Source organism: Pholis gunnellus (genome assembly GCF_910591455.1).
Source record: "Pholis gunnellus genome assembly, chromosome: 16".
NCBI classification, from domain to species: domain Eukaryota; kingdom Metazoa; phylum Chordata; class Actinopteri; order Perciformes; family Pholidae; genus Pholis; species Pholis gunnellus.
This window is the reverse complement of record NC_136543.1, coordinates 15718023-15741187: the sequence shown is the minus strand read 5'-3', so window position 1 is coordinate 15741187 and position 23165 is coordinate 15718023. Positions and strand designations below refer to the sequence as shown.

The 23165-nt window shown below is 41.8% G+C and overlaps 2 protein-coding genes across 2 annotated transcripts; one reads left to right on the top strand and one right to left on the bottom strand.

The window, feature by feature from the left end:
- Positions 1-986: 986 nt before the first annotated feature.
- On the top strand, positions 987-4834 carry nudc (nudC nuclear distribution protein). Its single transcript, XM_079176025.1, has 9 exons — positions 987-1146; positions 1727-1804; positions 1902-2111; positions 2187-2267; positions 2365-2478; positions 2679-2873; positions 3007-3090; positions 3176-3294; positions 4543-4834. The coding sequence occupies exons 1-9, from the start codon at positions 1072-1074 to the stop codon at positions 4592-4594; spliced, it is 1008 nt and encodes a 335-aa protein (XP_079032151.1). The 5' UTR covers positions 987-1071; the 3' UTR covers positions 4595-4834.
- Positions 4835-12540: 7706 nt separating this feature from the next.
- On the bottom strand, positions 12541-15397 carry tbxta (T-box transcription factor Ta; the record flags this gene model as incomplete). The annotated part of the gene is made up of 8 exons (XM_079175578.1): positions 12541-12799; positions 13115-13238; positions 13406-13579; positions 13707-13768; positions 13853-13914; positions 14002-14136; positions 14588-14852; positions 15213-15397. 8 exons carry the CDS (start codon positions 15395-15397, stop codon positions 12541-12543), a joined length of 1266 nt encoding a protein of 421 aa, XP_079031704.1.
- Positions 15398-23165: the final 7768 nt, after the last annotated feature.

The following is a 23165-nucleotide window of genomic DNA, read 5'->3' as shown; positions in this document are numbered from 1 at the left end:
CCCTGGAACTGCATGACAGGTCGCAATGTTTCTATTGTTTTTTTAACAGGTTTTGAGGATTACAACTGTGCTGCCAGTTGATGTTTACCTGATTGTTATGACATACGATTTTCTGTTATGAGCATCTTGCACATGATATAGGCAACTAACTATTTGGAAACTCCTCATAAGCATGCTTAATTAAGGTGGAATCAGTTCGTTAAATTCCTCTATAGATGCTGTAATCTGGGCCGCAGACAGAGCTGTGAACTCTCGTCCAGTATGGATATCACTTTCTAATACTATGTGTGCTCTGGTAACACTAATTGTCAGTGAAAATACTTTGTATGATTCATAACATAAGATGTTAATTATACTTGTAACATCTTAAAAGCAAACTTAAAAGCTTATTCTTTGACATAACCGTTAAATTGGTACAAACCATCCAGCTGCCTTTGTTGATAGCATCCATGATTAAGGTGTCAATAATAACAATATAAATCATTTTCCTGGTATGGTAAGAGAAACTGTCCGTTGTAAAAAGTTGAACAAATAAATGAATAAAACAAAAGCCTATTTGAAGCCATACATACTAATAAAATACTATTTTAATTTCAGAATTGGATTCCACTAATCAAGCCACCTCTAGCCTTACAAAACATAATTCGGACATAAAAGAGCAGAATCTTTTTTCATTTTAAACTGTTATTCTGAATATTTTTGTTCTGCTAATGTAATACAATGTTTCGCTACATTGGGGCCATGAACTCACGAGGGCAAAAGTCAATTAATACAGTTGCGTTTTAAAATTATAATGTAGTGGTTTAAAAGTATATTTACAATAAAATCCTATTCCTTATTTTCTAGAATATTCTCCCGGGCGCCTCAATCGCTCCCTGAACCAATACTCTCACTTAATTGGATATTCTGATTGTCATTCAAAAGCCTAACCTTCCAATTGGTCAAATTCAGCGTGGGCGGGGTTTGTTTCCAGGAAGTGAGTTGTGTGTGACCACGGGCCCATCTCAACTTTTTGCTCGTCATTCGTACAGCTAACATTATTGTATTCAAACCGTTTCTCAATCTACAAACATGGGCGATGATGAAGAGAAGTATGACGGCATGTTGCTTGTTATGGCGCAACAACACGAAGGCGGGATACAAGAGGTAACGTAGTGTTAGCGCTCACATGTTAAAGCTACCGTGCTAATGCTACAGCTAGTTAGCCTGTAGGCTAGTATGCACACCTCGCATGTAACGTTAAGCAGTGGCGTTCAGAAAAGCAGATGTTTTCAGCTGTATACAGGGTTTAGCTAATATTTTCATCATTGTTAATAGCACATACTGTAACTAACTATACGTCGTTAATCAATGGGGTGTTATGTTAAATTTGGCGTGCACGTGAAAATTACATTTTTTTATTTTCCAGTGTCCTTTGCTACACTTGATTTGTTGTATATGTAACACTGTGATGCTGGGCCCTGTAATTAATAATGTATAATATAAATAAATTCATTTATTATTATTTATTTATAAATAATGTCGTTAATTCACAATAATGAATGGAATATTTGAGATAACATGAGGTTAAGGAGGATGGGAAGAAGAATTTATTGTTGATAAAACAGTCATACAGCTGATAAATATAGAGGGACTATCATATAATCCAGTCATGCCAACAATCCTCAAGCACATAATAATCTGTTATATTTGATATATTTGTGACGGCCTATTTGTCTCTCAACAGTTAGTAAACACATTTTTCAGCTTCCTCCGCCGCAAAACTGATTTCTTCACCGGTGGTGAAACAGGTGCTGCAGAGACGGTGAGCGATGTAACTGTATCTGCAAGCTAATGTGACATTTGACGCTACTGCGCTGTGTGTTTGTGTCATGACCGAGAAGTACCTCTCTCTTCTACAGCTGGTCAAAGATGCTCTCGCCCACCACAGTCAGCTGGCGGTGAAGTCCAACAAAGAGAAGCAGATGAAACAGGAGAAGGAAAAGAAAGAGAAAGTTGAAAGAGCCGCCAAGCTAGCGGAGGAAAAGAAGAAGAAGACGAACGAAGAAGGTCCCAGAATTCAGGAACTGACCGACGAAGAGGCAGAGAAACTTCAGACTGAACTGGACCAGGTGAAATCTGGAAGCCTTGAGAATCACTGTTGTTGTTCTTTTACAAAGATTATTAATGTATTTGTGTTATTGTAGAAAAAGAAAGAAGAGGAGAAAAAGAAGACTGTGACAACAAATGCAGAAAAGCCATCTGAAAAAGTAGAAAAAGAGAAGGGGGTGAGTTAACGGTTTCTAGAGTGAAATGTTGGTGAAAGAGTTTGACATTTAATTCTGTTTCTGCTGACTTGCTCATCTTAATTTCCCTTCCCCCCAGTCTGAGTCTGAAGGAGAGGAGGACGAGAAGGACAAAGACAAACTGAAGCCCAACGCTGAAAACGGAGCTGACCTGCCGAACTACAGGTGGACACAATCGCTGTCTGAAGTTGACGTGAGTGCCTTTTTTTTTTCAGAATAACGCTTTGACTCGTTTCCTGCATCACCAGCTTGTGTTTCCCCAGCCTCTCACAGCAGCCAGATTTTTACCAAAAAAACAAACCATGACATCCCTCCCCACATCCTGTCTATTGTATCTCGACACGTCGCCTGTCTTGTCTCTAACAAACACACACTTTTAACCTCCTCCTTCAGCTGGCCGTGCCTTTCGACGTGAAGTTCCGCATTAAGGGGCGAGACGTTGTGGTGGACATCCAGCGGCGCTCCATCAAGGTGGGCCTGAAGGGACAACCCCCCGTTATCCAAGGCGAGCTCTACAACGAGGTGAAGGTAGAAGAAAGCTCCTGGCTCATCGACGACGGAAAGGTTGTTACAGTCCACTTGGAAAAGGTAAGAACAGAGTTTAAACGCTAACGTTATGAAAGAAAGCTCAGACCACTACTGTTGTTTATTACCATTGATCTGTGTCTCTTCAGCAGTGACAAAGTGAATGAAAGAGCTGATCCTATCATTTCCTTTTCAGATTAATAAAATGGAGTGGTGGAGCAAGATCGTTACCACAGATCCAGAAATTAACACCAAGAAAGTGTGTCCAGAGAACTCCAAGGTAAAAAGGATGTTTCCTACCTCCTAAGCATCTGCAGTAACCACTTCCCGCCTCGTCCTAACTGTGTGTTCTTCCTGCCGAGCAGCTGTCAGACCTGGACGGAGAGACGCGTGGTATGGTGGAGAAGATGATGTACGACCAGAGGCAGAAATCAATGGGCCTGCCTACGTCTGAAGAGCAGAAGAAACAAGACATTCTCAAAAAGTGAGTTTCCAGTGTTGCCTCGAATATTACAGGTGTTTCGGGACATCTTTTTGGTGTTTTTTTTTTGTTTTTTATTGGCTAACTTTCCAAACAGACGCTGTATTCAGGGTCAGTTCTGCAGAGACTTTATGATCTACAAAGGTTTTATAAGAAGAGTGAAAGCTGCCTTTTTCTAGCTTTACCTTTTGGTGCTCAAGGCCAGGCTCACCTGCTGTAACTGCAGGTGATAAAAGATAGTGTGCCGTTTGTACCCACCGCATGCACAGACGGGGACCAGAAATCAACTGTAGACTTTCACTCTACACCCTTTGTGTTGACGTCTCACAATATAATTCCCCTCCGTGACGGTGGTACCTTGTTACTCTGGACCGATACCCGACAGAAACCCCTAAGACTCCAGGTTTAAGATGATCCAAGTGGGTTTTGCATGTTGTAGTCCATTACCTACAAACTGTGTGTACTACTCCCCTGTTATTTTTATGCTATGCTTCAAATTTAATTGTTTTTCAGTTCATTTTAGTGTCTGCATGGGGATTTTTACGCTGTGCAGATGCTGAGCTCCATCGCCGTGAACAACTAGCTGCTCATAATCCCTATTCGCACGGGACTCGTATAACCCGGGGCCTTCTAGTAATCTGTAATAGTTGTCCTGTGCGACTCGTGATTTGGGGTCGTTTGGCAATTGTAAGTGAAAGTCTTGACGGCATTTTGGGTGCAAATTCAGGAGGCTCGTCTCGCTACATCAGCATAAAGAACCGTTCACACCGGAGGTCTTAATGAATATTAAAATTAAAAGCCCCACTCTCTTTTAAAGAGGCAGCGTTGTCCTCGTGCAGAGTTGTAATAAAATGGTGCTTTAACCTAATGAACGTACTACAATATGTCATAAGATCGTGGCACTCTGACTGGGATAGTCAGTAATTTAAGGAGCAGTGTCCTCCTCCCTCCACTGAGTCAGTAGTCCAACCATGACGTATCATGTCAAATATTAAACGGAGCAGTAGTTAACTCGGATAAGACCCGGTGACGCTCTCTTCACTGCAGTAAATGACCTTCTCTTCCTCCTCCTGCTGCTCTCAGACCAGAGGAGACATGTCTGTTAAAACTACCTCTAAAGATCGTTTATAGTTTCAGAATGGTTAAACAATAATACTGAGATGGTAGCTGCTGTCGGAGTTGTTTTATCGACACAAAGTTCAAATATTAGACTGACTGGAAACCTCTCGTTTTTGTCTCGTGTCTCTGCAGGTTCATGGCCCAGCACCCAGAGATGGATTTCTCTAAAGCCAAGTTCAGCTGAGCCTGGCTGTGGAATCCACTTCCTGATTCATGTGCATCATATCAGAGCCGCCGTCGGGCTCCGTCCATCTCTCCATCTCTCCGTACCGGACGTGGTTTTGTTGACTTAACGTGTCTGAAGTGCGTTGTCGTCGTCATAATAAGTTTGATGACTGAAATGCACTTGTTCTCCCTTTTGCATGTCGTCTCAATATTTAAAGATATATCTGGATTTGTTTTTTTTTAAATAAATGAATTTAAAATCAAAGTGACGCATGAGTGTTTATATTTTGACCTTTTTATTTAACCAGATAATTAATTTGAGAACCAATTCTTATTTACAATGACGACCTGGCCATTAAAACATAGATACAACTAGTGCAATAGACATTATAATACACATTTAAAACATCACAACACATACAGTACATGCTGACATAAATCTATGTCCGGTGTTCCAGAGAGATCAGAAACTCTGGCTTGCGATGTGTAACTAAAGGAGCTTAACAGAGTGAAGTTTAAGGATAATTTACCACAATGTCAGCACAACCTGGTAGTTCAGTATCAAAGCAGCAGAGTGTAATAGAAAATGATTGCAAGCAGTGAAATTTAAATTATTAGCCTTTTTTTTTACAGGCTCACTTTTGTATTTTTTTTTTTTTACTGGCTATGAATTTGGACGTTCCTAACCTTAAAGAGTTCAAGGCCAGGACGAGTGGTGTTACCATCCCGCTGAGTCAATGAACTCCATGTGATCCGTTTGGATCCTATCCAGAGGCTGCTGGCCTACAATGAGAGAGAGCAGGTTCTCCTAGAGCTCATCACTTAACAGATTAATTGCATAGTACTGGGAGTCTAATAATAACTAATAAAAGCTATTTGCAGTTGACTTATATTAGGCTTCCTGTTTACCAATGATATAATGCAGCATGCACACCTTGGAAAGAGTTTTAACTTCGAACCACAAGGGAGCAGTGTTTTCCTTAAAGTGTAAAGAGAGCGTTTGGAAGTATTAGTGTGTCAAGTGTTTGTGTACAGTGAGTGCCCACATTCATACTGTAGAGATGAACTTCATGAAGACATTAAAGAAGTTTCAGTGTGTCTCTCAGCTTTAAGTAAAAAGCTTTATACAACTCTTTCCACATAATATAGCAGTACTCCCCGACACCTGTAGACACACTTTAATGTGCACACTTTGTGGATTTTCACCCTTTAAGTGTGAGATGCAGTAAAATGTCAGGAATTTCTACTGTTATCTTTAATCAAAATTGACATGCGACCCAGAAAGAAACGTAAACACAAGATTTAAATTGGTTTTGCATGATTCTCTGTGCAGAAACTCCGTTTTACAGACCTGGTCGTTAGTGGACAATATCGTATGCATCGACTAAAACTTTCTTTCGTCGAGGACATTCCTAACAATCATACAAAGTAATGAACTCTTCTCAAAACGGTGCTTTGTGTGAATGCAGCGACTGACCCGTCGTCTGAACCCTCTGGACAATCAGCATGCCGCTTACCAGTGACTGAAAGACACGGTTTCTCACTCAGACCACACTGGATGTCATGCACCTCTGCTAAATGTTACTTCAGTGAAGACCAGTTTGCTTACAAGTCCTTTCGGCTTGTGTGACTGTCCACCGCTAACTGGACCGGCCTGTCAGGATGGTGAGAGGCTGTCACCATCACTGTGGTGACCGGGGGAAACGTACATTAGCTTATGCTGGCCAGCAAGTCTTTCTAATGTGTGAAATTACTCGTGTAGTTCAAAAACACTCCTCGGACATCTGTGTCATCGGGACAATGGTGTTTTTGCAAAGGCTGACGTGTTGGGCTCCATTTTCGACTTACAATTTGAGGTGTGTTACCATACAGGGCATCACACGGGGCAGATGTGACAGAAGCAAACACTGTGGGCTTTAGATGTATTTACAGTATATAATCGAGGGCCAGGAAGGGTGAACGTAAACTTAGATCAGTGGCTCCCAACCTCCCAGGTTGTGGTCTGAAGGAGCATTTCAACCAAATTGTGATTTTTCTGAGAGTGAAAAGGCAAAATAATCCAGTTTTTCATTTTCAACAAAAGTCAGAAAAAAATAATAATTCTGGCTATCTCACATATGTTTTTTTCTTCCTTATTCCTTCAGTCATCTTGTGACCCCTGAGATTTATTTAAACGGACTGCACCATTTGTTTTTTCATGTTTCAGCCATCTTACTACAAACTACATTACTTTAAGGACATTGTATTGCTTAAAGCTTTCGAGCTTGGGTTGTCGTTAAATGTAATTAATGAAGAGGTTTCTCTTCTCTCTGACTGTACCAAGAGTTTGCATCCATGTGTGTTCAAGGAGATTTGCAAAGCCCAGAGGGAAGAGGGAAAGAGACAGATTGAGACAGATTGAGACAGATTGAGACAGATAAACGATGTGTTGCGTTAGCCTGGCAAGCTAACAGATTCGGGTCAGTATGGAGTCTCAAATTTGGCAGTACCTAAGTCGTATCCAGTCAGCCTGGGTCTTAGGCCACTGCAGAGTTCTAGTATGAGATGGGCTGGGAAATATCCTCCAATTTGATCTTGTAGCAAACGTCATAACAGTGGAATTCATTGGAACTTGCCAAAAATGTATCTGAAAGAAAAAACTACCATTCAATACCAGAGTGGCCCTTTAAAGTGGCAAACTACATCTAATAATCACATGGAAAAAATAAAAACATGGTGTTTGTTCGCAAACATTTTATCAACATACTGAGAACTTTGGAATTTTGGTGGCAAAAGATACGAAATGCAAAGAATCAGCCACAAATTGGGGATCACTGTAGCAGCCAAACTTCCAGTGACTCCATTTAAATGCAAGGGAGGTGAAGCCAGAGGCCTGATGGGATAGTGGATGGGTGGGGCGGCTGTATCACTGTGCAGAGGGGTTGAGGGCAACGGAGGAGGCCGAGTCTGCTCAGCTGAGAGCAATGTCTCACCAAGGTACCAGAATTTCTTCATTAACGAAGACACACAGACATCAGAGGGACGGGGTTAGGGTTTTGGGGTGGACGAGGGGGCGGTCTGCAAACACACCTCCCCGCCGCTGCGCTGACTCGCTGTTCCAGACTTGACAACTTGTTTTTTGGCAGCGGCCCCTCGTAAATCAGCCGCAAGGCCCTGCACAATGTGACTCACCATCATAATCGCGATGTTTGCGGAGGCCGCTTCGCCCTTCTGTCTTCTTCCATAAGGCTGCTCGGTGGCTCATTCCTGGAAGTGGAGGAGGGATACGTGAGGGGACACCAGGACAAAGATGAGACAGGAGACTGGCATCTTCCTCCTCTGTCAGATTTAGATTCACCTCAATGGATGAAAACGCAGGTCTAATTGTCGGCGTCTCAAATTTTTCCTTTCAACTATTGATATACCTTTCATTTATGTCATGTCAATGTAGTTTTGGTGTGTTTTACCCTACACTACAACTCCACTACAACTAAAACTAATAACTGTCACAATAAGGCAACAGTGGTACTAACCCAACATCTGCATCTGTCCTCCACACCTGGGTGCTGGGCACACTCTGTAAAGCGTATTTGGAACACACACTTCCAGGGGTGGAGAGGAGGCCAGTGTGCAAAGTCAAACTCCAATTGTCAATTAGTGAAGGCCAACACAGGCTGCAGGCTGGGGTGTACAGAGCAGATCAGCCATCATGGACAACAAAGGCTTCAGTGAGCTCAGAGTCAGTCCTCAGCTCAACACGCGCACACACACACACACACACACACACACACACACACACTCTCTGTAAGTGAGAGGGAAGAGATGGCTCTGGGCCCAGCAGGACCTGTTTATCGCTCCAGACTGAGCAAAGACCATCAGCAAACATCCTCCCCGTTAAGTCTGGACAACTGCTCATAAACAGGTTTGCATCAACACACACACACACACAGACACACTCTCTCTCTTTTTATTTTATTGTTTACTGAATGTAATAAAGTCAATCAACTTTCAAACTCCAATTCTATGAGTAATGGCTAAGATGAAAAGTACCTCAATAGCCTACTCACTATACTATATGTGGTAGAGATTGTACACACACCAGTGTTACATTCTGGCCCAGTATGAATCACAAATACTCGCTAATATCAAAAAAGGTGTCAGTTGGTCATTGGTCCAGTGAATCAAATATGAAAATATTATTTATATCATATATACATGTTAAATACAAATCAGTTGGATTAGTGTGCAGAAATGTGATACATTTCATACAGTCCTGTACAGTATATATACAGTCCGGTACAGTATATGTACAGGACTGTATATATACATATATGTTCTTGTAAAAGCTGAAGCTCAGATAAATAAATAAAGAAAAAGCCCAAAGTGCTATTTCATAAGAGTAGGACAATGAGAGTAGTCAGACTCTTGATGGTCAGTCAAAATGAACGATTTATTCAGGAGAGGCTGAGATGATTTCTTTTTTATTTCACACACGTCCTCCTTTTTTAAACCTGGTGGCCTACATTACCCACAATACAACGTGATTGTCAATAGGCGGCAATCTACGGGTCTGAAATGTAACGGCCAATGCAGAAAGTGCCTTTAACTTGCATTCTTTCTAAAGGCCAACAGGGGGCGACTCCTCTGGTTGCAAAAAGGAGTCTGATTGTATAGAAGTCTATGAGAGAATGACCCTACTTCTCACTTAATTTGGGTTTGTCCACAAACTAGTGCACGAACCAAAGGGTGAAGTCACGGTGACTACGTCCATTTCTTATATCCAGTCTATGGTTAAGCCAGAGATTTGGGTGTTGCTATGCTAGTACAGTATAGCGGCTGATGTAGCTGCTAGCCTCAAGCAGAGATGGGAAGCCGGCTACAGATGTCTAATAGTTAGTTTTACGTCTTTCTAACTCCACATTCCAAGATTCTTTCAAAGTCAAACTTGTAGTCTTCAGCCCCAACCGATGCTGACTCAAGCAATATTACTCGAGGCAATTTTTCGCGCTTCTTGTAGCTCCTCGAGTAAGCGGCAGGCTTCAGGTCAGTCTGTGTCAGTGATGAACTAGTGAACATTAGTGAAGCATTTAACAGCTGAAGGACCAGACAGTGAGGATTGGACTACTTTTTAGGCACTTGCACTTTGCCTATTTCAATTTCATTCATTCAAAAATATGTAATAATTAACCACTTTGCTTAAGATAAGATAAGATAAGATAAGATAAGATAGCACTTTAATAATCCCAAAGAAAATTCTTGGGCAAGAGATTGTTTAAAGATTAGATCAGAAAAATAGGAAAAAACAAATAGAGTAAGAATAAGAGAGTAATTAATATTAAGTGTATAAAAACTAGAATAGCAATACGAGTAAAATCAAATTAGTAAATTAAATAAGCCAAATTCAAAAAACTAAATTACAGCAACATGAGAATTAAAATAGGAGTAAAAACACAAAGCGTAAAAGAAGTAATAGTAACAACAATGTCTAATAGAAACTGAAATAGAAAAGTAATATTGGCAATGATGTTAAAAAATTATATATATATATTATTATTATAAAAGTAATAAAAAAGCTATATTGCACATGAAAGTGAAATGTAATATTTCACTATGTTGAAAAAGTAATGAGCCTTTGTAGCCTTTGATACTAAGGCACGTTGTATTCTCTACTTCTGCAACAAGTAATTATAAAGTAAAGTAGGAGACTTGTGCCTTCTTCCATGAAGAAATAAATACACTCAATGTTATTTTGTTCATCTGAATAGATATCCAAAATCTCAAAAGTGGAATATCTCATTTGACAGTTTTAAACAAGGCAGCTGCGGTATTTTGTTTAAGCTAACGGAGATAAAATCCTAAATTTGGAAAGGCAGTAAAGTGGAGGTTTTCAGAGATGTCGGCGTTTCATGAGGGGACCTTTGCTCCGCTGTGATCGGCCCCGCCAGCTGCAGGTCACATTGCTGCTTCATTACTGTTTGCCCGTGGCCCCGTGACCCTCCAGCATTCATTTGCACCTCGGTGAGGACCACTCCATCACTGCTTGGGGGCCGAGCCTCTGTGGGCCTGACACACACATCACACCACTGACATCATGAGTGAACGGCCAAGCCACTGGCCTCAGGTATGAGCCAGGGACGGAGCCGAATCAACCAGAAAGTACTTAAACTGTATATTTTGGATGGTTTTACCTCTGTGTTTTTTTTTCTCTTGCAATTGCTGATTTCTATTATTAATTTGATGGATTTGTTTGCGTGTATGAATGTATGTTTTCTTTTTGATTTTGCAATATATTATAAAGATTTGTCCATTTAAGCAAATTGAATCGTGTTAAACACAAAGTTGTTTAAACTACAACCTTCAGTCAGTGAGAATCAAAATGTAAATAACAAAAAATCAATTTCTTTTCATGCATCATTTCAAGACCATATGATTCTTTTCTTGGCAGGATCTTTCGTCATTTAACTTGAACACATTATTTGACTCATAATAATATCTAGAATAAATTATGACATTATAAAAAAAGGGTTTTAAAGTAGTGCTGTGCAAATGAAAAGGTTGGTAAACTGAGTTGAGTTTTGTTTGAATCCACTATGTTCCTGCTAATAAAGCAAAGCTGACTTTGGAGTAATATCTATGTTGTTGTGGAGATCTCAGTTTATTATATTCCGTCCCAGGTGTTGGCATTTTGGATTTGTCTTCAGTGCCTTTGACTTTCCTCACATGCAGATCTAAATGTGTTGGCCGTATGTCGCACCATAACGCAGATTGTAACAAAAGGGTGCCAGTGATGGAAACGTACCCCGACAGATTTCTTAAACTGGACACTTCTCCATCACCTCGTCATTTCAATTACATGTCGGAGCAGCTATATTCACTTAGCGTAGCTGTGCGGAAGCTGTTATATAAAGTACGTTTGTACTGCAGGGCCAAAAGTTTGATGAGTTAGGTTTGATGAACGAGGGCAACGTGAGAGTTGCAACTCGACTCTAAACCCGTGGGCTCCAAATGAGAATATAAGAAATGCTATTGATGTTTGTTCTTCTTGATTAAACCACAGAGGCCCTTGTTTTCCCTTTGACCTCAGAGATTTTACCACTTTAGTGTTAAAGTACATGATGTTTCCCTCTGTGTATTAAATGCTTTGTGTCAAGAAAATAGCAACTTATTATAGTACTTAAAGGTAAGAAGCAATACATTCCTTGAGTTATAGTTATTTTACAAGGTACTCAACAAACAGACAAAATTTGAGAAAACAAACATTTTTAATTTATTATTAAATGACATAAATAAAACTCACAGCGAGTTCAAATACAAATAGATAGTTATGTACATGTGTTTGTGCAGGGGGGGGGGGGGGGGTCTTGACAAAACCCTGCCAGGATGCATAAGGCACTTGTGTCTCTCGGTCCGATCTCGGAACATTTATTGCAAACAGAAAAGGCACATTTATATGGAAAACACTGGACGTTAATTTATTCTATTTACACACATATACACATTTATGTTAGCAGAACCATTCTTTCATCTTATATATTCAAGAATAAAAACAACAATACAAAGGATTGCTTAGTTGAGTTTGGTTGTGTGGCACTAAAGGGAGTTCATAAAAGGTGTAATAAACAGGTTATAAATGTGTAATAAGCATGTTGGGAGTTACTAAGAGCAGAGGGGGAGTTCTGATCATGAAGCTATTCTAAGGTTTTTTATTCTAGTATGATATTGTCCATCATGGAAAGATGTTGATTGTCTTTCAAGTTCTGTCTTTGCACATCAACTGCTCAGTATGACTCCAGCCTATAACTGAACACCTTTTTTTTTTAATTAGAGGCTTTGGAATGACTAATCAAAGTTTTTTTTTCACAAACAGGAGCCAGAGGAGATCCTTGCAGACGTCACATTTCATCTTCTCCGGGACCTTTTACTTGTGTCTTTAGTCCTGCTATTAAAGCCTCTAGAGACGACCGTGAGGCAGCAGACTTTTTTAGCTCAGTAGCTCTGAGCCACAGGCGCCCAGGACGCGGTCAGCCTGGCGATGGAGCTCTCGAACTGGGCTTCTCCGACCCCAACCTCGCTCAGGCTGGGGTCATACATGGAGGAGGGCGAGGAGACGGGCAGCGAGGAGGTCAGGCCTGTGTATGAGGAGCCCCTCAGGAACTGGGAGGTCAAACCTCCAGGTATGGAGCCTGAGGCCGAGCCTGAAGGGGTGAGGGTGGTGCCGGCTACTGACCATAGGCTGGGGTACTGACTGTGAACGAGAGGGACAAGAGGGTTCTGTTATTGAGATGGCACTTGATATTGTTTACTCAAAAACTGAGGGTTCAAAGATGGCCGCCACAGCAGGGATCATTGGGCCATAAAAATTTACCCAGAACTGTTTGCACAGGGCCAGGGAGCATAGGAGAAACTGAACCACATTAATTAATAAACACAGAGATAATTTACGCTGATGATATTCATTTTTTTTATTGAAAATAGAGCAAGACATTCTGGAGCCATTCTTCACCTTTCTAAATGCGAAATGCGTGGCACTGGTTAAGCTGCGTATGGTTGCGAGGCTTACCTGGAATTAGATGTGGAGTTGGTGGTGTGGGACAGAGTGCCCATGCCTGTGGAGTTGGGGATCTGGAGAGCAGACCAGCTGTCATGAGAGGGCAGAGTCCCTGAAGTGTTGTCCATGTAGTTGTCTGAAAATAAGGTTTAATAAGAAAAAAATGTTCCCGCCAATATGTTCAATTTAATAAATGAACGAGGTTCCGGTAAATGTGTAACTGGATAGGATGAGGAGGACGTGATACAGGGTCAGAAAGAGGCACAGAGGTTATCGGTATGTGTGGTCCAAGCGGGGTCTTACTTGTGCTGGAGGTGCGGTGGGGGTAGTGGCTGGGGTATGGGGCCGCTCTGTGGCTCCTCAGGCTGGAGTAGCGCTCGCAGTAGGAGCCCGAGGAGTGGCCCCCTGTGCCACTGAACTGAGGAGGACTGCTGCTGGGGCAGATGGGACTCTGGCCTGGGAGGAACCAACCTCCAACTGTGGAATTAAACAGATTTAAGTCATAAAACACATCACAGATCTCTGTGGGAAAATACAGAAAGCATACTATATCAGCATTATTTTATTTACCATGTTCAGTAAAGTCTAAATAAAGGAAACTCACGCTGAGAGTAGCCCGACTGTTGGCTGTCTACACTGTGATCGGGGATGTCTTTATGGTCGCTCCTGCAATCAGTAACAACATTATTAGACACCATGCTTTATACATTAACTTGATCATTTGAGGAATATTGAGGTTCAAGTCTTTACCTTTCTTTGGCATCCAAGAAGGCCTTAGCAAAGGGATTGTGCTTTATCTTCAGAGCAGTAATCTGTGAGGAGGACATGACAACTGTGATAATTTCAATCAATATCTAAAACAAGTCTGTGTTGATAAGGTTTCATGTAGCGCAGCTGACCTCTTCATTCTGGTAGGCGGTGACTGCGATGAACTGTGTTTCGGGGAAAGACTGGCTGCTGATCATCTTCTGGATGCCTCCAACCTTCACGATGTGTATCCTCGGCTCGTATTTGTGCAGAGAATTCAGCATGATCTACAGAAGATAATCACAGTTAATGGTACTATTTATCATTATAATAAAGAGCAGGACTAATGTTACTCCCAGTCAATTTGATACTGTTCCCAGATCAAGAGAAGAAACTGCACTTCAGTTACATTTATCCACTGGTTCCTTGATTTAAGTGACTTTCACCTGATACCAAAGATCCACAATATTTTGTCATGTTTCAAAATAATTTAAAAAATCCAATAGTTCCTAAAACACGTGAAATGGAGTGTATACTTTAAATTCCAGTGGTAAAGTTAAAATAATAATTTTATATTAGAAGGCATCTTCAAATGAATGCATCGTGTGCGTTTTTTGTCCTATGAACCAAATGTGGCACAACTGAAATATTATAAAAAGTGTCAGAAACGCTTTTCATATCGCCACCATTTATGATATTCCTCGCGCATGGATCCTGCATATCTAACAGTCTCCTCACCTGTCCGCCCCCGTTGAGTTTATTGGAGAGTTTCACTTTGCTGAAGGAGACGGGCGCTTTCATCCAGTGCGCTCCGAAGTTAGGGGAGTCCGGGTGGATGTAGACGCAGCTGGGGCTCTGGGGCTCCGGTTTGCCACCGGGGACCCACTCCCCGTTCACGTATTTCCACCGGTTGTTGTCCGCGGCCACGAAATCCAGCAGCACCGAGTACATGGCGTTGGGGTCAAGGCCGCTGACGCTCGCCCTGAGCACCGGAAACATCCTCCTGGAAAACAACAAGGACGGCATTTGTAAGCACTGATACATGGCGTTTGTGAGTGCATTTCGCCAATATTTCAAGCACCTCATTTTACTTTAATGAACTCACTCACAGATCCAAGTTTCGTTAGTTTTTTAAAACGTCCCAGGGCCTTTAAGGCTTCCGGGGCAGCACTTTTGACAGAGCACTTACGCGCGACCCAGAGTGACTTAAAAATACAATTTACTTCAATAACATTTTATAAAGCGTCAACACGTATCACACTGAAAACCCCGTGCGTAAAAAGCGCGTAAATGTGCCTGGCCAGTGCGTAAACGGCACCACCTCGGCATCTCCACAGGCTGCTGCGTGCTTCATTGGACCTACCTTCCAGTTTTGGTGACAATCATCTCGTTGGTTAACTCTTTGAACTTGTTCCACAAATCCGCATCATCCAGCGTGAGTTTAATATCCCTCTCGGACGCGTCCCCCTTCTCGCTGCCCTTCTGGAACTCGCTCTCCACGGCGCTGAGGAGATGCTCCAGGCGCTGGTCAGTGTTGGAAGAAGTCATTATTTCCAAGCAGAGTAGATAGATCTAAATCCAAGATGTGTAGTGCAGGGGCTCACAGAGACACCGCTGACAGAGAGAAGGCCCGAGTGATACTGCTTTCTAAACCTCGAGGCATCATCATTTAAGGGCCCCCAGGGACCTCATGGGGATGTGGGGCGTGGTCTGTGCGCACACAGATCGCGTCTTTGACCGGGTTCAACGTCTCCAAACCCCGCCCCCACACCAGGCTGAGCATCTCTCCACAATATAACTGTTTTCTTTATAATAAAAAAAAAATGTTGCACTTTTTTTTTTCCTAAACCAAACTCTATTTTAAAAAAAATCTATATTTCACGGCTTTTATGGAAGTTCAAATAATGCATTTTTCCTGTTGCGGTTGGCGTGAACTTTGGGATTTATAGTCTGATACCTACAAATCTATTACAGTCTTTTGCAGCTGATGCCATACTCATTCAAAGCTTTGCGTTCAAACAAAAGAAGGGAAGCGAGGGCACAGAGCCATGCCTTTGAACTCAGTTGTATATTTGCAAATAGTGCTAATCTTTTGTTGTCTCAAATCCACATGTGTTTACTGAGTATGGGCCATTAGGGCAGACTTTGTGTTCCTGTTGTGCCAAAGTGTGGACGGCACACAACTGAGGCCTGGATTTGCATAATGGGCCTGCACGACTCCCTCTGAGTCTCTGATATTAAACATTTCAGCCAGTTGGAGGCCGAGTGCTCGGCCGAAGCTATTTCTACGTATTTCTACCAAACCAAAGGTGTGAAAAAGGTCTCTCTGTCTGACATCGTTCAGCAGCAGAACTTCTCGGTTTACTGGATACATTTCAGACAGAAAGTGGAACTGTAGCGTCGCGGAATATTGACAGAGAATTTTGCAATAAAATGTGACTTGTTTTAATAGATTCCTGTCCTGTTTATTCAAGTACCTTTTTTCAGTATTTATTTTATGATATGCTACTTCCACTCCACCACATGTCAGAGGGAAGTGTTGTATTTAACAATGAAATAGAGTTTATCTGTTCAACAGTTAGCATCCTGCTCTTATAGTCTCTCTGTTGTACTTTAAAGTGAACATGCACATAACTGGGAAAAACAAAATGTGACTACATTTATTTGACAATTTAAGTAAATAATAATGATGCCAACCTTTTTCATTTAGCAGTGTGAAAACCACTTAGCAAATTAAGATTTTTATAAACAAAACGTATGGAGAGTTTATAGATTTTTACAGATTTTACTACCCAACAGTATACAAAGAATTAGCAATTAGTAACAATGATAATTGATATTGATAGCACTGAAAGGCCTTTTGCTGTATCATGAGCATGTTTTATTTTTAAATACATGAAGTACATTTTGTTGCTCATACTTCTACATATGTGAAATGTGTAATGAAGTATTTTTACTTCATTCTGTTACTACTTTTTGCAAAGTAAAAGGTCTGAGTACTCGATCGGCTACTTTTGAATGCAACTTCACTGCATTTGAAAGTTATTTTTTAACTTTTATATATTGAATTGATTAAATGTGCATTGTTAATATAAAGTAGATAAATGAGCTCCAGCTCGGTCTGATGTATAATCAAAATATTGCTTATACATTAATTCATTTATAAAATATATATTACATCAAAATATATGAGTTGCTTATACCTCTTTAAATTAAATTATCCTGTGAAAATGATGTATCTCCAAATTGTCAGAAAAACAAATTTTTTTGAAAATCCCAAAAGTTTGTAAATAGTCTAGGTTCAGAAATGTTTTGTTTGAACACAAAATTTAAAAAAAACGTAATTCTTTTGTTTATCTGGAAAGATCAAAATCACAAAACTTTGACTAACAGTTTTCACTGGACATGGCTGATAAGTACAGTGTTGTAATAGAGTATTTCTACATAGACCGATGCGTTTATTGAAGGGAAACCTCCTCCACGTCCATCCCCGGCCTTACAGTATTCATTATAATGCTCCCCATTGATCCCCAGGAAGATTTCCATGTTTCACATCTGAGCCTTCTTGCTTTCTCGCCTCTGATTCCACCGTCTGTGATGTACTTGGAATTGAGTGAGGGCTTTGGAGCGCGACTCCACTTTACTACACCACTTCCTCCAGTTCTACAGAGGCCATAAATGTAAAGGGGTTCTCTCACACCTTTCCATCCCGTATCATTCAGCAGTCTCTTCCTTCTCCCCCCGTGTGTGTGTGTGTGTTTTTAGTTTTGGAGGCTGAGAGAAGGACACAGAGAGTGTTAAAAAAGCGGCTGCATACAGGACAAAACCCCCGCAGACCAGGCCTGAAGGCTCTGCTGACCCCCGACAGACAGTCAGACTCGCAGGGAGCCGCCTCATAACGCCACGTTAAGATTTCATTCACTCATCGTGCCTGTTTGATCGATCAGGGGACGAGTCGTCTGTAGCTGCAGCAACGAAACCCTCTTGGCTGAACCTGAGCTGTGTGTTGTGTTTTTGTCAGGTGTTGCCTGGTGAGAATTATTAAAGCGCAAAACAACACAAAACATCCGTGCAGTTTGGCTGACAGGCCGAACCGAGGGTGCAGGAGGAGCATCTCGATCCCGTACGGTGAGCGAATGTCTGCTCTGAAAAGTTTACTTGAATAAACCAGCTGAGTTTCCCCACTGCTTCTCTCCCCCCCCCCCCCCCCCGTGAGCGCAGCGCTGCCGCCCGGCGAGCTGAGGGTTAACCGGCGCAAGGCCTCGCTCTGGCATCGGCACACACTCACCTAGGTGAGAAATATTGCAGAGGTCTGGTGCTTCACAAAGGGACAGTTATAACGATGCATATTTTCCAGAGGACTTCGTCGGCCTAAATAAGTAAACACAAGTAGGCGGATGAGTCAGCCCTGGGAAGAAAAAACACTCACACACACACACACACACGCATGTACAAACACACACAGTCATTTTCTTATGAATTATGACATAAGCGGGTTACTGAACAAAACAACACGATAACTGAAGCTCCAAGGACCAAAACGAAGAGAAGTCTCAGAGGTGTAAGCAGCCTGAAGTGATATAATACATCTACGATGGGTCATTTAGACAAAATTGGGGAATGTGGAAGACAAACAGTGTGCAGGGTATACGCACGTCCCAAAACGTCAACAGGTGCAGGATTGAAAAACAAAAGATCAGCACACTGTGTTAACAGAGGCCGGCACATTTAACTGTGCAACGTTTCAATCTACCAGAGACCTTCGTCAGGCATTATCAAATCACCATCACACAGCAGAGCAAGCAATATACAACACATTCAGAACTCATAACACATTCACAACTCAGGTGATTGTGATCTGCATGATTGAGAGTCAATCTGCTCTCAAATTGGCCCAATCAGAGCCGTGGCTGTGACGTGAGCACACTGAGATAAACTGGGATTAAACGTGAAAACCTCCAGAAAGGGAGGGGACACCAACATCGTCCTCTTGGAAAGAGATGCTTTCTGTATTATTACCTGTAATATCACCTAAAAGCTTACATTTTGATCTTTTTTTGTAAGTGGTTGATGAAACAAAAAATTTTTTCTAAGTATGATTAACTTTACTTTTACAAATATCTTAAAGAATTCGAATCTCTTTCGTCGCTGCAACCTCCCACTTTTTCTTCCAGTTTTGTTTGTGTTGTACGTAAATCTCTTTGGGTGAGTAATATATTACTCTTCTTTTTTACTTTTTTACTTTTTGTATTTTTCTTTGTAATAATTTTCATGTTCATTTTTAGGGATGATTTCTGTTATTTTATAACTTTGACTTTTACGTATTGTAGTTAATATGTACATATTATCACAAACATATTATTGATCACTGAACTTGATTGTATTCCTGACAAAAAAGTCTATGTATATGATGTTTATAGATGTTTTATGTGATATAAATCTAAATTTGACTATTTTTGTAATGTTTTGATTAATATAAGCTTGTTTTATGTTGATCTTGATGTTTCTGCTTCCTTTCCATCGAGGCTCCGTCCCTCATGTGGGAGTATCAGTCCAGCTCTGCTCTGATTGGGCCAACTTGAGAGTAGATTGACTCTAAATCACGCAGATCTCAATCACCTGAGTGCTGAATGTGTGTGAGTCGATATACTGCTTGCTCTGCTTTGTGATGGCGGTTTGACATAACGCCTGAGGAAGGCAGTTCAAATTGCTGCGAGCTTTTAAGAAAAAACAATCTCTCTGAGTCCGATTGACAATTTAGTTCATGTCATCACAAGTAGAAGTCCTCTATTCAGAATCTTGATTATTATTACTTATTATTAAAATGTTGTATAGCTAATGGAGCTAATACATACTTTTAGGCAGTTTAATCAATAACAAGGCATTATAATTAGCATACATTTTTGCATTCAAAAATCTTCATATGTAAAGAACTAAAGCGGTCAGATTAAAGTTATAATACATCCCTCTGTTTGTGTGCAGGTAAAGACAGCAACCAGCAGCCACCACTTCCTCACATCCCATAGTAAGCCTACCAGTAAACACACTCACACACACACTCACACACACGGCCCCAGCCCTCCCTGATGCGGATTGAGCCCTGAGCCTTCGTCTGTCACTTTTGCGTTTCCACTTCAAGTTCAGGAAATCTAAACTTTCCTCTTCTAATCACCCGTCCCTTTGAAAGGGATAAAAAGAATTAGTGGGGACAGTAATTGCCCCCCCCACCCCCACCCCCCCCCACACACCCCCACCCCTCCGGCCCCCATCTAGGTGCCCTACAGTAGACCTTGGGGACCTTTGGCATGCTAATGTCAGGAGGCTCAGCTTTGACACTACAGGGGCTGAGCCAGCCAGCTCTGGAGAAATAATAATGCTGAGGAGACCACGGGGAGGACAACTTGTTAGGTCGGCACCAAGATGTGTCGTTTCAGAAAATGAGCTAAATACAGCTCCCACGAAGGAGACTGTTTAACTGTGTTATGAAGCAAGGCATTGCTGGTATGAATGAGCAAAGGTTGAAACGCGTCAGGTTTCTAGAAAACAACTTAAAAACATGAGGATGAGGGAATTGATGATAAATGGGAGAAGTTTGAAAAAATCCTCAATGATCTTCTTTCCATTGGACGTATTCGTTTAGCCTGCCGAGTAAAAATTCAACAGATTAGAGAAAAAGACTCTGAATAGTGGAGTAGACAAGGTAGCGTGAAAATACTCAAGTTAAGTACTTTAAAGTACTTCAAAGTGTTGTATATTGTTTGCATTTGGACCAGTGTGATATGTGCAAATTATGACAAAATGTAAGCAAAGAAGAAGAAAAAGAAGAAAGCAAAATAATACACCAAGATTAAGATCAAGTTCTCAGGAGCAGGACGGGTATGAGTCTTATATAATTCAGTAGTTTGATACCCAGAGGTTGTCTTATCTAAGAAGAAGAAACAGGTTGACGGGCAGTGTCCTAATATGTGTGATCGTTCACAGTTTGTTTCAGTATTACACTACAGGTTTTATTTATGGGCGTCTCAAGGAACAGCTCAGCTTTGCTTTTGATTCACATAAATTATCATCAATTCTGTACTATTTATACGGAAAAACATTGTCACTGATTCATGGTTTTCCACCCTAGTAGACAGTGAAGTTGTAATTCACACTTATTTTCTTCCTTGCAGGTTTTGTTTTCGCCTGTTTCCTCCACAGCGATCAGTGCTGCTGCCTGATGTAAATATGAGCAGCTGAGGTCAGCAGACACCAGTGTGTGAGAAAACACAGTTAAATCTCCGTGCTGCAGCTCCCAGCTGTGTGCACATGCTACCACACACACACACACACACACACACACACACACACACGCACACACATACACACACATTAACTGTAGACCCTGTTGAGTGAGATCACACTTCAGCCGATCTCCTTCTGACGTGAAGAGGGATTGGCTGTCCTGGGAAGCTCGAAAGACATTAGCAAATATTAGCAGATATCAATCATAAGTTTTTGGGTGGCTCATCATAACCCGGCCCCGCTGTCTGCTCGGGAAGACTTCTTATAACCGCCTCAGTCTGCCATAGGACAGTCTCTCTCTGCTCTGACCTGGGTGGCTGAGTTTTTTTAGTGGGAGGGTTGAATGGGCCAGGGTGTGGGGGGGGGGTGTGGGGGTGTGTGTGGGGGGGTGAGATCAAAAGGAGCGAGGCCAGTTTCCACTGACAAACAGTAAGTGTTAAAGACAGAGGATTAATGATAGGTGCAGCCAGGAACATTATTTACCCAGAGTCAGAGGACGTGTGACTTCAGAGCTCATCACCCTCTTCCTCTGGCGGCACTTCCTCTCTCTATAAATGCACAATTAAAATGAGATGTTCACACAACACCGTGTCACCTTCAAATGCATCACCAATGAGCCGTCAGCATTACTTACTTGCTTAGCTCATTGCCCAGCAATGATATGGATGACTAATTAACCTGGAAATGTCAGCGATAAATGAATAAAACGCTAAAGGTTAAGAGCAGAAAAGTACTTGCCATTTACTACAGGTGCCACTGTTAGGTGTCAGATGCACTTTGTGTCGCCATTGCAGCCACAACGTTTCTATATAAACCTGTGGTTGTCAACATAGGCGTTGGGGCACCGTTAAGAGAGATCTGCGGGGTTACGAGATGATTAACAGTATAGGTCAGAACATTGTGAATTTCTGCATTATTTTACATCTTCAGGCCTCTAACTTTATTTTTAAATTCAAATAAAACAACGAGGGGGGAAAAAATGAATTATGATGTGTTTAAACTGAGCTTGACAAATATGTGCTCATTATAAATAGATGACATAAAAAATAACTTTCTAAGCAATATATAGAAAAAAATCTCCAATTTCTGTTGATGATTTTGAAACATGCAGCTCTACCTCTACGGGTGTCCAGGGGCCCCCAGAGAGGCCACCAGCGTCTGCCTGCAGAGTCTGGGGGACAGGCAGGACTATAGGAGAAGGGGGGGGGGGCTCCACTGCACCGTAAACTGGAGGTGGGGTAAACAAAGGGGGCTGGGCAGCTTTTACTGCCTTCCCACGCCAAGCAGCAGCAGCAGCTGACTGGAAAGTGTTACCTGGGATATGCCGAGTCGCCCCCCCCACCAGCAGACAGCCAATCTGAATGCAGGCGCAGTGACCCAGGTGTACAAACAGCAAACACTGGGGCCACATCAAAGGCTCTCATTAAAAGACAATAGATGCAGCCCTCCTCCTCATCTCCCCGGCCTCCCACCCACTCAAGTCCAGCCAGGGCTTTGACCGCAACACACAGCGGTTCCAGCTGCACTGTCCCCCCCCCCCCCCTCCCACCAAGACCAGCACACTGCCCCCTACTGCCCAGTGTGGCGGTGAGAGGGCAGGAAGTACAGACCGGAGAACTGGACTGAAACATTAGCGTGTTGAACACATTTTAAAGAGAGCAAGAATTTGTGTTAATGGCCTGATAAATCTGATTCCACTGTACAATAGAGCTGCATTGTGAAACATCTCAATGAGCCACACTGCTGCACTGGGTGACATGTTTTTTCCTTACCATGAACACTCACACTGTAGTTTATTTTTGCTCCCACACACACACCGTTCTGCAATACTTACTAGAACAAGTGTGTATTAATCCGCTGGTGAAAATAGTCCCCAACAAATGTACAATTTTGTATTTTTAAGAAATGTCTTGACCTTTTTTTCCGTTAAAGAAAGTATATATTTGTGACGTGTTTTTAAAAGTGTATGTCTTCATGGGGCTGAGAAACAGACTGCAGAAGTTGGGGAAACAATATCACCTTTAAAAGTCTATCC

Excerpts from the sequence above, each read along its gene's own strand:
- nudc (XM_079176025.1), top strand. The coding sequence starts at position 1,072 with ATGGGCGATGATGAAGAGAAGTATGACGGCATGTTGCTTGTTATGGCG. Across the intron at positions 2,268-2,364 it reads AAGTAGAAAAAGAGAAGGGG|TCTGAGTCTGAAGGAGAGGA; the intron begins GTGAGTTAACGG and ends CCTTCCCCCCAG. Across the intron at positions 2,479-2,678 it reads AATCGCTGTCTGAAGTTGAC|CTGGCCGTGCCTTTCGACGT; the intron begins GTGAGTGCCTTT and ends CTCCTCCTTCAG.